Source organism: Nycticebus coucang, chromosome 3 (assembly GCF_027406575.1).
Source record: "Nycticebus coucang isolate mNycCou1 chromosome 3, mNycCou1.pri, whole genome shotgun sequence".
NCBI lineage: Eukaryota > Metazoa > Chordata > Mammalia > Primates > Lorisidae > Nycticebus > Nycticebus coucang.
The window spans coordinates 28,041,527-28,056,043 of NC_069782.1; the positions used below are offsets into that span (position 1 = coordinate 28,041,527).

Genomic DNA, 14,517 nt, shown 5'->3' on the forward strand with positions numbered 1-14,517 from the left:
AAATTCAAGCTTTTTAAATGAGCACACAGGAGAGAGGAGAAGCCAGTACCCGAGCTCACTCACCCCAGGAAAATCACTTTATCTCTCTGTAGAAGGAGGCAAACTAACCTTGTCTCTTTTGTTGAGAGGTCCAAATGAGATCATGCACACGAACAGCCTTGAAAATGGTAAAGCATTTTATGAGCACCCCGTATTATTTCTAAAAGGACAGAAGGCTCCGTCAGCCACACTCCTGAGGAGCACAGCATGTCTGTCAATCCAGGCTTCTATGGAAAGATCACACCCTTTTTGTCCTTTGAATAACAGCTTTAAATGGATGGCACAGGATTTTCTTAAGCAATCTCTTAAACATGCAGGGGGCAGGTATGCACGCTCGTACTTGAAATGGTCTTTGCAGGGAGCTTTAATTTAGCATCTTATATTTAATACAGACATCCTGCCTCAGCTATTTATTTTGACCGGGGAATGTATCCATTTCACTGTTACTAATAGTTCTGTTCTAAACTGTAATTTTAAACCCTTAATCTAAGCAACACAAGAATGACAAAGAAAAAAAAAGCACACATACAATATTTTTTCATGAAAGGAGCACATTATATATCGTAATTCACTTTTTATTTTCATCATCATCATGAATAGCAAAGTCTACAGTTCTGTTTCCAGGCAACGTAAAAGTGGATGTTTTATATGTAGGATACCTGCACATGATGTGACAACACGGTCTTTTCTTTGAATATTATGATTTACTGCTCTATTAAAAGACAACCACATAATTAAAAACTGCACAATTACAACAACACAATCTTCAAATAATTAAAAACAACACACTGTAGAGACAATGTGGAGATCCGCCGAGTCATCTGGCCTCTCAAGACATGTCAAGTGGAAACCTTGCTCTCTCCTTCAATCTGAGGATCATTAAAAAGAAAAAAACCAAAACTAATCTAAACAAAAAACCACCTGCTCTGAGTGGAAGCCGGGACTTGGCCAGGTGGCCTGGGCCCCATCACTCCAGCACCTGCAGGAGCACCGAGGGGTCTACCTCCATGGTGCACAGGCCTCTGTGCAGGCTCTGGAAGGTGGCCTGCTTCCCGAAGCGCTGCCGCCAGCGGACCAAGGCCTCCACCATCTGCGACTGCACGTTGTGGGGGTGGTTGGCCTTACAGCGGTAGATGTCTGCCTGGGACAGTCCCAGGGACAGCACCACGGGCTCCCACTCAGGGCCCAACCTCTGGGCCAGCTGGTTGAGCTGCTTGTCTGATGGGCAGCTGTTGAGGATGTGCGGAGGGAGCCCACTGATCCTGTCACCTGTGGAGGAGAAAAGAAACAGGAAGGTTAAGCCAGCAAGTGTGCATGCTGGAGGGGACAAGTGGGACAGCGGGGGACAAGGAGACAAAGCCTCCCGACAGCAGGGCCAGCTCGCCTGGTCTGCGCGGGGCTGCTCAGTATAACTCCACGTCTCAGTGAACAACAAAATGCCACCTGATATCTATAAAAATGTTTATTACAGAAAATCAGTTAAGAAAAATAACTAGAAATCCCACCAGAGAAACCTGCTGATAATAACTGGGTCTGTTTTCTTTCTTTTATATTAAAAAACATACATCTGGGGCTACCTCGTGCACCCGCCTTTGCTGTCACAGTCTTGCACTCCCGTCTCTCTGATCTCGTGCACCCTGCTTTCCTGTTACACTTTCCCGCCTCTGTCTCTTGACCTGGCGCCCCCTGCTTTGCTGTCACACTTTCCCACTTCCATCTCTCCGACCAGATGCCCTCCAGGGCACTCTGGGAGACCATGAGCATGGCTGCCCTGCCAGGAGTGCTGCTCCCAGCAGGAAGGGCTGGTACTGGAGGTAAAAGCTACACCCAGCAGCCGATCTTTCCTGATGAGCTTGAGCTTGAAACATTACCAAGAAAAGGTGTTACTGCTAACAGAAGCAGGAGCCAAGAGGCCTGCTGAGGCCTTGAGGTAGCAGGAAGAGAGGAGAGTGGGTGTGTCAGCCGCAGAGGCCAGGCCAGAGTGGAGTCACCCTCTGGGCAGAGCGAGAGAGAAACAGAAGGTATGTGCCCTGGAGGGCCAGGACAGGAATCCTGACCTTACACTTCCTAAATGCCAGGTGATCCAAAAGTTGCCCCTAAAGTTGCCACATATAGAGAAAATGGGAAATTGTAGCTAAGTGTACCTTTATTTACAAAACATTCATTATAAGATTTTAAAAAGTATTTCCAATGTGATGGCACCTCTTTGTAAGTTTGCAATGAATATTTTGTAAATAAAGGTACATTTAGCTATAATTTCCTATTTTCCCTTATGTATGGCGACTTCAGGGGTTACTTTGAGACACTCTGTAGATTCCTGTTTGCCTGAGGCCAGTCTGCTAAGAAGTGTGATGTTGAGTGAGTGGTCATAACTGGGCCCAGGATAACCAAGGAGTGGTGCCATTGGTCCTGACCTAGTGTGGGTCACATTAGGACTTCCAAGGGGAGGAGGCTAAAGCTAAGCCCTGAAAGTGAGGAGGAGGAGCCAGGTGAAGGGGGAGGAAGGGGTGTGTTCTGTGCAGAAGGGACTGCATGTGCTAAGGCTCAGAGGGGGGCGAACCCCCCATGCTGGAGCAAACCCCCGACGCTGGAGGAAGTAAAATACATTCATGGCAGCCAAGAGCAGAGACTGAGAGAGACTTCAAACATCCAAAGTGGAGGAAGCTGGTTCCTGGTTAGGTTCAGACATTTGTACACTAGCACGCTGTATTACACTCTTCCCCCATCAGCATCACAGGGGTTTGGGTCAATCTGCTTCATGCTCATCAGCGCATTGCTTCCATTTATGATTCAGTACAAGGCCAAAGGCACCCTATTAGAAGAGCTGATGTTTTCCGCTGCCCAGGCCTTTGGACTCTATAGGCAGTTGCAAATACCTAGGAATGAGTAGCAAAAATATTGTCAAGGACTCTTTCTGGTGTTTGTCAACACTGCAATTAGGATAATGATGACACGAATGATCAATATTTTATGTTAACAGTGATGATTTTATGGTTTTTATGAAAAATATGGGCTGGGCGCAGTGGCTCACACCCATAATCCTAGCACTCTGGGAGGCTGAGGTGGGTGGATTGCTTGAGGTCAGGAGTTTGAGACCAGCCTGAGCAAGAGTGAGACCCCCATCTCTACTAAAAAGAAAAAATAATAATAATATAGGCACTTTTATAAAAATACAGGCTATTAGAAAAATTCAAGCAATGCAAAAAAGTGCCAAGAAGAAAACAAATCATCCAATGTCCCACCACTGTGTTGACATCTGGTGAACGTCCTTTGGACATCTCTTTATGCACATATACTGTTAGGAGGATAGTGGATAGCGATGATTTCATTTAAAGTGATAACATAAGAGCTTTCCTCTCTCCAATACGAGCTATTGAATTTTGTTTGAAATTTTTTTTTTTTTTTTTTTTTTGAGACAGAGCCTCAAGTTGTCGCCCTCAGTAGAGTGCTGTGGCATCACAGCTCCCAGCAACCTCCAACTCCTGGGCTTAGGCGATTCTCTTGCCTTGGCCTCCCAAGTAGCTGGGACTACTGGTGCCCGCCACAACACCCGGCTATTTTTTGGTTGTAGTTGTCGCTGTTTGGCGGGCCCGGGCTGGATTATGTATGATGACGTATGATTATATACAGCTCTGGTGTATGTGGCTGGTGTTTTAGCCGCTTGAGCTACAGGCGCAGAGCCATTTTGTTTGAATTTAACAGAAGAAAAAGCAGAAGTGAAACAAAGTGACATTCTGAACTGCAGTTATAAGTTACATACATACTTAAATACACACATATACTCTTACACAAGATTTAACTCACAGAAAGTTAGTGAAAACCTAAGGGGTTCACTGCATGTTTTCATATTAATGCCCCCTAATTAGCACTTTATATTCCTTCTCCCTTTCCTCACACCTCTTTGTTATGTATATAATTTTTATCTTGTCCAGTGCCTGGGATTTGTATGTTTCTGTAATAATAATCCATGGCCTCCACCCCAAGCTGTTTAGTCCTATGACTACATTATAATGGTTTGAATGCTCACCAGTGGTTTTTGTTGTTATTTTTTTTAACTGTGGCTTCTCTCCTTCTGGGACTGTTATTCTGATTTGAGTCATTTGGGTCAATTTCATCACAGGGTGATTTTTTTTTTTTATCAAGAAAGGCTCATGGTTGCAATATTCCCTGAATGCGTTCAGGTCAAGACCACCTGCTTACTGCCTTCACTGGGATAAAAACTTAATATTTAGAAAATAATTTTATCTTTTTATATTCCTTTTGATACTGCAATTTTTAATTGTGAATATAATTTTATATTACTTAAATAATTTTATTCTCCTTGCGAGTTTGTAGAACTTGGTTCTATTTTATGGTAGGGAAAGTTGATGTGGAGAATTCTGATACTGACCTCCTCATCCGAATTTTTGTGTAACTTGTTTTTTCTGTCTGGGGTCTAAAGTACTGGCATTCATCTGCTTTTCCAGGTATGTGGCATGACCTTCTGAGCAAAGTTTCCATTTTTCTCTCTTTTCAGAAAAATCTTTCTGGGTCATTTGTTGCATTCTTTTTCTGCTCCACGGAGTGGACGGTTCTCCCTTTCCTCCAGGGCTATCATTTTTTCTATTATTGTTTTAATCCCCTCCCTGGGTTCACCTCATCATTCTTTCTCCCCACGCCAGTCATCTTAGTTTCAGCTGTCTCTTCTGTGTGTGTGTTGGGGGAAGGTTGTTTTCTGGTTCTAATCTTGTAGGGTGCTTCTGTTCTCAATTTCTTTTCTTGGCTCTATCTTTTAAAAATTCCATCCCACCTCGATACTGCAAAAGCAGTTTTGAGAGGAAAATTTATCACTTTAGATGCCTACATTCGAAAAGCAGAAAGAGAGCGCATCAACAATCTCACAAGCCATCTTATGGAATTGAAAAAAGAAGAGCAATCTAAGCCTAAACCTGGTAGAAGAAAAGAAATATCCAAAATCGAATCAGAGATCAATGAAATTGAAAACAAAAGAATCATTCAGAAAATTAATAAAACAAGGAGTTGGTTTTTTGAAAAAATAAATAATATAGATAGACCATTGGCCAGACTAACTAGAAATAGAAAAGTAAAATTTCTAGTAACCTCAATCAGAAATGATAAAGGGGAAATAACAACTGATCCCACAGAGTTATAAGAGATCATCTCTGAATACTACCAGAAACTCTATGCCCAGAAATTTGACAACGTGAAGGAAATGGATCAATATTTGGAATCACACCCTCTCCCTAGACTTAGCTAGGAAGAAATAGAGCTCCTGAACAGACCAATTTCAAGCACTGAGATTAAAGAAAAAATAAAAAATCTTCCAACCAAAAAATGCCCTGGTCCAGATGGCTTCACACCAGAATCCTATCAAACCTTCAAAGAAGAGCTTATTCCTGTACTGCAGAAATTATTCCAAAAAAATTGAGGAGGAAGGAATCTTCCCCAACATGTTCTATGAAGCAAACATCAGCCTGATACCAAAACCAGGAAAAGACCCAACCAAAAAGGAGAATTTCAGACCCATTTCGCTCACGAATATAGATGCAAAAATTCTTAGCAAAATCCTAGCCAACAGATTACAGCTTATCATCAAAAAAGTCATACATCATGATCAAGTAGGTTTCACCCCAGGGATGCAAGGCTGGTTTAACATACGCAAGTCCATAAACGTTATCCACCATATTAACAGAGGCAAAAATAAAGATCATATGATCCTCTCAATAGATGCAGAAAAAGCATTCGATAAAATCCAGCATCCTTTTCTAATTAGAACACTGAAGAGTATAGGCATAGGTGGCACATTTCTGAAACTGATTGAAGCTATCTACGACAAACTCACAGGTAATATTTTACTGAATGGAGTAAAACTGAAAGCTTTTCCTCTTAGAACTGGAACCAGACAAGGTTGTCCTCTGTCACCTTTACTATTCAACGTAGTGCTAGAAGTTCTAGCCAATACAATTAGGCAAGACAAGGAAATAAAGGGAATCCAAATGGGAGCAGAGGAGGTCAAACTCTCCCTCTTTGTTGACAACATGATCTTATACTTAGAGAATCCAAAAGACTCAACCACAAGACTACTAGAAGTCACCAAAAAATACAGTAATGTTTCAGGAGATAAAATCAATGTCCACAAGTCAGTAACCTTTGTATTCGCCAATAACAGTCAAGATGAGAAGCTAATTAAGGACACAACTCCCTTCACCATAGTTTCAAAGAAAATGAAATACCTAGGAATATACTTAACGAAGGAGGTGAAGGTCCTCTATAAAGAAAATTATGAAATTCTCAGAAAGGAAATAGGAGAGGATATTAACAAATGGAGGAACATACCATGCTCATGGCTGGGAAAAATCAACATTGTTAAAATGTCTATACTTCCCAAAGCAATCTACCTATTCAATGCCATTCCTATTAAAATACCAACATCGTACTTTCAAAATTTGGAGAAAATGATTCTGCATGTTGCATGGAACCAGAAAAAAACTCGTATAGCTAAGGCAGCTCTTAGTAATAAAAATAAAGCTGGGGGCATCACCATACCAGATTTTAGGCTGTACTACAAAGCCATAGTGGTCAAGACAGCATGGTACTGGCACAAAAAATAGAGACATAGACACTTGGAATCGAATAGAAAACTAGGAAATGAAACTAACATCTTACAACCACCTTATCTTCAATAAATCAAACAAGAACAAACCTTGGGGGAAAGACTCCCTATTCAATAAATGGTGTTGGGAGAACTGGATATCTACATGCAAAAGACTGAAACTGGACCCACACCTTTCCCCACTCACAAAAATTGATTCAAGATGAATAAAGGACTTAAATTTAAGGCATGAAACAATAAAAATGCTCCAAGAAAGCATAGGAAAAACACTGGAAGATATTGGCCTGGGGAAAGACTTCATGAAGAAGACTGCCATGGCAATTGCAACAACAACAAAAATAAACAAATGGGACTTCATTAAACTGAAAAGCTTCTGTACAGCTAAGGAGACAACAACCAAAGCAAAGAGACAACCTACACAATGGGAAAGGATATTTGCATATTTTGAATCAGACAAAAGCTTGATAACTAGGATCTATAGAGAACTCAAATTACTTCACATGAAAAAAGCCAACAATCCCATATATCAATGGGCAAGAGACATGAATAGAACCTTCTCTAAAGAAGACAGACGAATGGCTTACAAACATATGAAAAAACACTCATCATCCCTATCTATTAGAGAAATGCAAATCAAAACCACCCTGAGATACCATCTAACCCCAGAGAGAATGGCCTACATCACAGAACCCCAAACTGCAGATGCTGGTGTGGATGTGGAGAGAAGGGAACACTTTTACACTGCTGGTGGGACTGCAAACTAGCTCAACCTTTTTGGAAGGAAGTATGGAGAAACCTCAAAGCACTCAAGCTAGACCTCCCATTTGATCCTGCAATCCCATTACTGGGCATCTACCCAGAAGGCAAAAAATCCTTTTATCATAAAGACACTTGTTCTAGACTGTTTATTGCAGCTCAATTTACAATCGCCAAAATGTGGAAACAGCCTAAATGCCCACCAACCCAGGAATGGTTTAACAAGCTGTGGTATATGTACACCATGGAATACTACCAGGCATGGAGATTAGAGTAATTTTTCAAATCCATCTCCCTGAGAATTTGGGGGCCAAAGTTTTTAAAGATGGTTTGGTGAACAAAGGTCTAGGGAATTAGGTCTGCTGATTGGCTGGGAATAAACTCATAGGATTGGAAAGCAGAAATCATCTCTGCTTAATTTCCTGGGTAGGGGTTGTCAAAGTTTGTTGGATCTGTTCCCATATAGGTCCACGGGTCCAATTGACATCATTGGGCTCCCCCAAATCCAGAGTCTGAAAAATATTTCAAAGACCAGTCTTAGGCTTTACAATAGCAGTGCTATCTATAGAAACAGTTGAAGAAGTCACAAATCTTGCACCCATCAGGGAAGATACCTGCCATTTAAGCAGGAACAATGGCTGGTTAATGTCAGGCTATATTGATACTTTTATGCAAATCAGACTTAGATTACTATTTATACCTTATGGCTTTACAATATTTTAACATAGATGGTTTCACCTCAAAAATATTGTGTGTTTGGTTCCACATCTCTGCAATAAGGCATATATCACAGTAAAGCAAGTCACATACATTTTTTCATTTTCCTGTGCATATAAAAGTTATGTACACACAATACTGTAGCCTAGTTAGTATGAAATAGCATTGTTTCTTTAAAAAACAATGTATGTACCTTAATTAAAAACTACCTTATTGCTAGAACATGCTAATAATCATCGGAGCCTTCAGTGAGTTGTAATCTTTTTGCTGGTGGAGGGTCTTGCTTTGACCTTAATGGCTGCTGATTGATCAGGGTGATGGTTATTGAAGTTTAGGGTGATTGTGGCAGTTTCTTAAAATAAGACAACAATAAAGTTTGTTGCATTGATTGAAAAAAAAAAAAAATGGAGACTTTACATCCTTCGTATTAACCTGCATGGAAGTGGAAGACATTATTCTTAGTAAAGCATCACAAGAATGGAGAAGCATGAATCCTATGTACTCAATTTTGATATGAGGACAATTAATGACAATTAAGGTCACTGTAGGTGTGGAGGAAGGGGAGAGCAGAGAGAGAAAGAAGGAGGGAGGGATGGGGAAAGGAAGAGCAGACAGAGGGAAGGAGGGAGGGGGCAGGGCCTTGGAGTGTGCCACACCTCTTGGGGGCAAGACACGATTGCAAGAGGGACTTTACCTAGCAAATGCAATCAGTGTAACCTGGCTTATTGTACCCTCAATGAATGAAATAAACAAAAAAAAAAAAGAAAAAAAATTCCATCCCACCTCACACCTGTTAGGATGGCTACTATCAACACAACAGAAAAGTACCAAGTATTGGCAAGGATGTGGAGAAATCAGAACCTGGTGCACTCTTGGTGGGAGTGTCAAACGGTGCAGTTGGTATGGAAATCAGAAAGGCAGTTCCTCAGAACTAACAGAATTATCATATGATCCAGCAATTCCACTTCTGGGTATATACCCAGGAGAATTGAAAGGAGGGACTGGAAGAGATATTTGTACATCTGTGTTCACAGCAACATTATTCACAATAGCCAAAAGGTTCGAGAAACCTAAGTGTCCATCAATGGATGAACGGATAAAGAAAACGTGGTAAACGTGTACCATGGAGTATTATCTAGCCTTAGAAACGAAGGAAACTCTGACACGTGCGATAATGTGGATGAGCCTTGAAGACATTATGCTGAGCGAAATAAACAAGTCACAAGAAGACAAATACTCTCTAATTCTATTCCTATGAGGTGCTTAAAGGACTCAAATTCAAAAAGGCAGGAAGTAGAATGGTGGCTGTCACGGGATAGGGGAGAGAAGAATGAAAATTATTGTTTAACAGGTATAGAGTTTCAGTTTTGGAAGATGAAGAAAGTTCTGGAAATTGCAAAAGAATGTACATGTTAGAAAGACTAATGATGGTAAATTTTATATTGTGTATATTTTACCACAATTAAAAATAAAAATTAAAGAGAATCCCATTGTTGGTTTATCACAACTATATTTTGAATTTTTCTTTCTCCTGAATTGATACTGAACTCTTTCTTCTACAGCATAAAACACTCATGAGGTTCCATTTTTTTAGGGCTGGTTTCCTTTCAGACCAGATTAGCTGTAAGTTTATTTTTGCTACCTGTGTTTTGCCCTTTCATTCTTCCACTGTAGCATTTCACAGAGTTGCTGTGACACTCTCTGTCATCTTGCTCAGACTTGTAACATGAGCATCTCTGCCCAGGACGGCTCTTTGCCCTCTTAAAGCAAGCTGATGTATCTTTTGACACCGTCTTTATTTTGTAGGGGAACCAGTTCCCTTTTTCTTCCTGAGCTACAATTTGAGGTTGGCTGCTGCCCCTTACATGTACATTTCTGCCACGGAGGGCAGGTACGACTCACTGGGGCTGCCCCTGCTGGGGGGCGCTCTGCTCTTTTGGAAGCCCGGTCAATGCTCCAGGCCGATACCACTCTGCCTGACCAGGGCATACTCACTCCTATGGCCTCTTTCCAGTGACTCTGCACAGAGACTGGGACACCTTCCTGCCTCTATGGAGGATCTTCTAGACATTTCCAAGGCTGCCTTCTCCCCTCCGCAACCATCTTCTTCCCATATTGCTCTGTAGCAGGAGGAACACTCTGGAACTTTCCCCCTCACCTTTTCCTAGTACTGCTTCCGAGGGCCCAGAGTGCGGTGCTTCCTTCATCACCCACCGCTTTTCAAAGTGCCCGGCCTACAGTTGTAATCTTATTGTTGTTCTTCATTTGTTTACTCACTGTCGGTGAATTTGGGGCTAGGTTTAGTTTTGTTTTTAGCTGCTTTCTGGCTCAGTTCCCTGGGTACTGGGGAGGGAGCGTCTGTGTTTTTGCTACACTCTGTCATCATTCTCTCTCACTCCTGGCCAGCTAGGACTGCAACCTATGCCCGGAGCCAATTCTTTGGAAGTAAGGACAGCATTTGCTCTGATTCTTCCACACACCGCACTTGCAGGGTAGGGTCATCCACCCCTTGTGATAGTGCCACATAACTGGGAGACAGCCAGCAGTCTACAGACACAGGCGAGACAAAGATAACTGGCACATAAGCAGCAGCGGCCAAGCAGACCAAGCCCTTCCAGCTGGACATCGGTACACACACACAGAGCCAATCACAGCTGTTTGTGCCGTCTGACCTCTCTCTGGGAAAGTATCCTCAAGAGGCCTTGTCAGCTCACGAATTCTGCTGAATACAAGGTTGCTTAAAAATAAGAATCCCAAAGCTTTAGTGTCCATTCTCAAGGATATACTACACAAAAACAGGTCAAGCCATAAATTAACCACTGCGACCATCTGGCCACTGTTTCTGAAAGCTGGCACGCACGCCACCAGTGGTGTGCAAGATATCAGGTGGTGCGTGGACGAACATTCTGTATTACAATAGTCATGTGTCTATTTTAACACTACAAAATATAGTGACTAGAAAATATAAATGGTATTTCAAACCCATGATTACAAGGACCAAGATAAGTAAAGAAGAAGTGAATAAAAAGCAGATACAGGATGACAGGAGGTAAATAAAAAAGAAAAGCCAGTTAAACATGAAAAGTAAATTTAACGAAAAGCATTTAATTAGTGGTACAGGTGTTATATAGATATGTCCAAAATTGAATAAGTGGAATCCAGATGACTGAAGCTTGGGAAGCCAAGGGTTTCTCTGTGGGAGCACCCTCAGCATTTTAGACAGTGTGCAGAGCAGAGCTTCCCCCAGTACGTGGTGGAGCCCTCAGCATCCCTAGGTTATGCCTACAAATTGCTAGTAACATCCACCTCATCACAAGCACACATGTTCACATGCCCTGGGTGAGGCACTACTATCCCTGGTTAAGAACCATCAGGCTGGGGGCAGTGGCTCGCTCCTATAATCCTAGCTCTCTGGGAGGCTGAGGGCGGTAGATTGTTTATGCTCAGGAGTTTGAGACCAGCCTGAGCAAGAGTAAGACCCTGTCTCTACTAGAAATACTCAAAATAGGGGGAAAAAAGTAGCCAGGCATTGTGGCAGACACCTGTAGTCCTAGCTACTCAAGAGGCTGAGGCAAGAGGATTGTTTGAGCTCAGGAGTTTGAGGTTGCTGTAAGCTATGACACCATGGCACTCTAAGAGGGCAACACAGTGAGACTCTGTCTCAAAAAAAAGAACCATCACACAATCACACATTATGGCATAAGAATGTCCATACTGGTTTTAAAAACCCTAAATGGGACTATAACTCCTTTTAAACAGACAAAACATTCCTCCTTATATAGCTCTAAGTCTTTGATGCAATTTTTAAATCCCATTCTCAGAGAAGTTAAACTGACAAATCCATCTACCATAACAAAGGCAAGGATCCATTTCAAAGGGATGGGGTAAACTCTCCCCCAACTCTACTCTCTGCCCCCAACATACTCTCTCACCCTTCCATCCCCCACTGTGGGTTCATTACAAGAGTGAAAACAACAGAGCCTCTCCATCTATCTCCTCCTCCCTGCCCCGTTCCTATCAGTAGTTGTTCTGGCCTCAGACCTAAAAGTCTCCTTCCCAATTCCCATGCATTTAGAATCAGGTCCAAATGTGTCGTATATAACTGACATTGCTGTCTCTCAAGCTGCTTATGAGCAGAGACTGTGTCTTCTACTTCTGTGACCTCCTCCCCCAACATTTATTCTGTTGCCAAGTGAAAAAGGAAACGCAATATACAAGTTTTAAAGAAGAAAGATCCTCCAAGTCAAGTTTCCAACTCACCATCTCCACGTGCTGTGTGTTTCTGACTTTACTTGTTCCATAAAAAAAGCCACCTCTTCCAACAAATCTCAGGGTAGGTATGGTATTCCCCATCTACTACTGGTTGGATGTGTGTTCTCTGAGTAAAGGAAAGTCCATAGGCCCAGCATCCGGTCTGGTCAAGCTCTCCCCTTTTTACTCTGAATTCTGAGATATGTGTCCACCTTATAGGTAGCCTAAGAAGAGGAACTACACAGGGTCCAAAGGCAAAGTTCAAAGGTTGAAGACCAAGGACTACAGAAGAGGCGAAGCAGACACTCAATATCCAGCCAGAGAGGCAGACACATCTGCAGCCACGGGCCTAGAGTAACAGAAAAGTTTTTACTGTAAGACTCCTTTTAAAACTTTAGTTATTTTGTGATATGTCTTAAGATGTTATGTAGATAGAGGTTCCTTATGACAGCGACTCAGTTGGACATGGGTAGCACTTTTAAAAACTACACACATTCCTCTGGAGGGTCTTATATCAGTTACCCCATCTCAGTGAGTCACTGTTACAGATGGACATGTCATATGCTTCCGGTGTGCTGAAAGAGAAAAAAGTAGAGTTAAGAGACTGTCCCATTCTAAAGCACTGCTTTTTAGGAGCTAAAGGACAACCCATGCCACAGGACATTTAAGGATTCTCTCTGCTTATCTCGAATCCACTAACGTTCCAATGCTCAAAGCAAGACATATGACCACACGCAATCCCAACAGGTCAGGGAATCAAATTTTCCCACAGGATGGGAGTGAAAATTTAATGAGCAATGATCTCTAAACACTCACAAGAGTGGGAAATTGGTGGAAGAAAAAGAAAACTTAAATAGACCAAAGTACTACATTGAGACAGCAAACAAAGCCCTCCCTTGCCAAAGAGCCCTAGGTCCGGATGGTTTTAGAGCTGAGCTCTAGCAAACATTTATGGAATACTTAATTTCCTATCTTATGTTAAGTTGTTCCAGAAAACAGAAAAAGAACAAAAGCTACCTAGTTGATTTGAGGAGGTTATTCAACTTTTTCTTCAAGCAGGGTAAGAAAGAATACAAGAAAAGAAAAATTATAAGGTTGTTTCAGTCATGATTTTAGAGCGAAAATCCTATATAAGGAACCAGAACACTGGCTCACACTATAATCCTAGCACTTTGGGAAGCACCCCCCAGGAGGATCACTTGAGGCCAGGAGTTTGAGACCAGCCTGTGTGAAACTCCCTTTCTTCAAGTTTTTTTTTTTTTAATCCTAAATAATAACTAGTCGAATCCAAAAATCTATTTTAAATAATATATCATGAACAAGTAGAATTTGCAATGATTTTCAACACCATAAAATCAATGAATTCAACACATCAATAAAGGGGAAGGTCATTATTATCTTTACAGACACAAAAAAGGCATCTGATCAAGTTTGACCCATATCTATGATTTTAAAATAATATTTCATTAAAAATTCAGAATATAGTGAACTTGCTTAACTTGGTGAAGATTTAAAAAGCCTTCCATAACTATTGGATTTAAAGGAGAACTTTAAAATGTATTTCCTTTAAGAATGGGAACAAGAGGCTGGGCGCCACCGCTCATGCCTGGAATCCTAGCACTCTGGAAGGCCAAGGCCAGTGGATCACCTAAACTCAGCAGTTTGAGACCAGCCTGAGCAAAAGCGAGACCGTGTCTCTACTAAAAATAGAAAAACTAGCTGGGTGTTGTGCCAGGTGCCTGTAATCTCAGCTACTCAGGAGGCTGAGGAAAGAGGATCGCTTGAGCCCAGGAGTTTGCTGTTGCTGTGAGCTACGATGCCGTGGTACTCTACCCAGGACACAGAGTAAGATTCTGTGTCAAAAAAAAAAAAAGGATAGAAATAAGATAAGCAAGCCCACTATCACCGTTACTGTGGAATACAATATTAGAGGTTGTGATCAATGCTATGAAGAAAGAAAAAGAAATCAGATATAAGCATTTGAAGGAAAAGATAAAACTATCACTATATTCAGACAATATGATCGAACATCTAGAAAAAGACCAGGATTAACAGATAATCTACTACAATAAGAAGATGAAGCAAAACTGCTAGATACAAGATCAACTTAAAATAATGGACAACAAAACCACGTTTCAACA

General features: G+C 41.6%; 1 protein-coding gene across 8 annotated transcripts in view; it reads right to left on the bottom strand.

The window, feature by feature from the left end:
• Positions 1-828: 828 nt before the first annotated feature.
• The window catches only part of CRADD (CASP2 and RIPK1 domain containing adaptor with death domain), a 286,998-nt gene continuing 273,309 nt past the window's right edge, over positions 829-14,517 (bottom strand). For 6 of the 8 annotated variants that reach the window (XM_053582444.1, XM_053582447.1, XM_053582443.1 and 3 more), the window contains one exon: positions 829-1,308. In XM_053582444.1, the coding sequence (XP_053438419.1) occupies positions 1,007-1,308 (302 nt within the window). In that variant the 3' untranslated portion in view covers positions 829-1,006. Of the gene's footprint in view, positions 1,309-7,834; positions 7,921-14,517 lie in introns of those variants that run through there. The other 2 variants (XR_008378690.1, XR_008378689.1) reach the window with 2 other exon arrangements.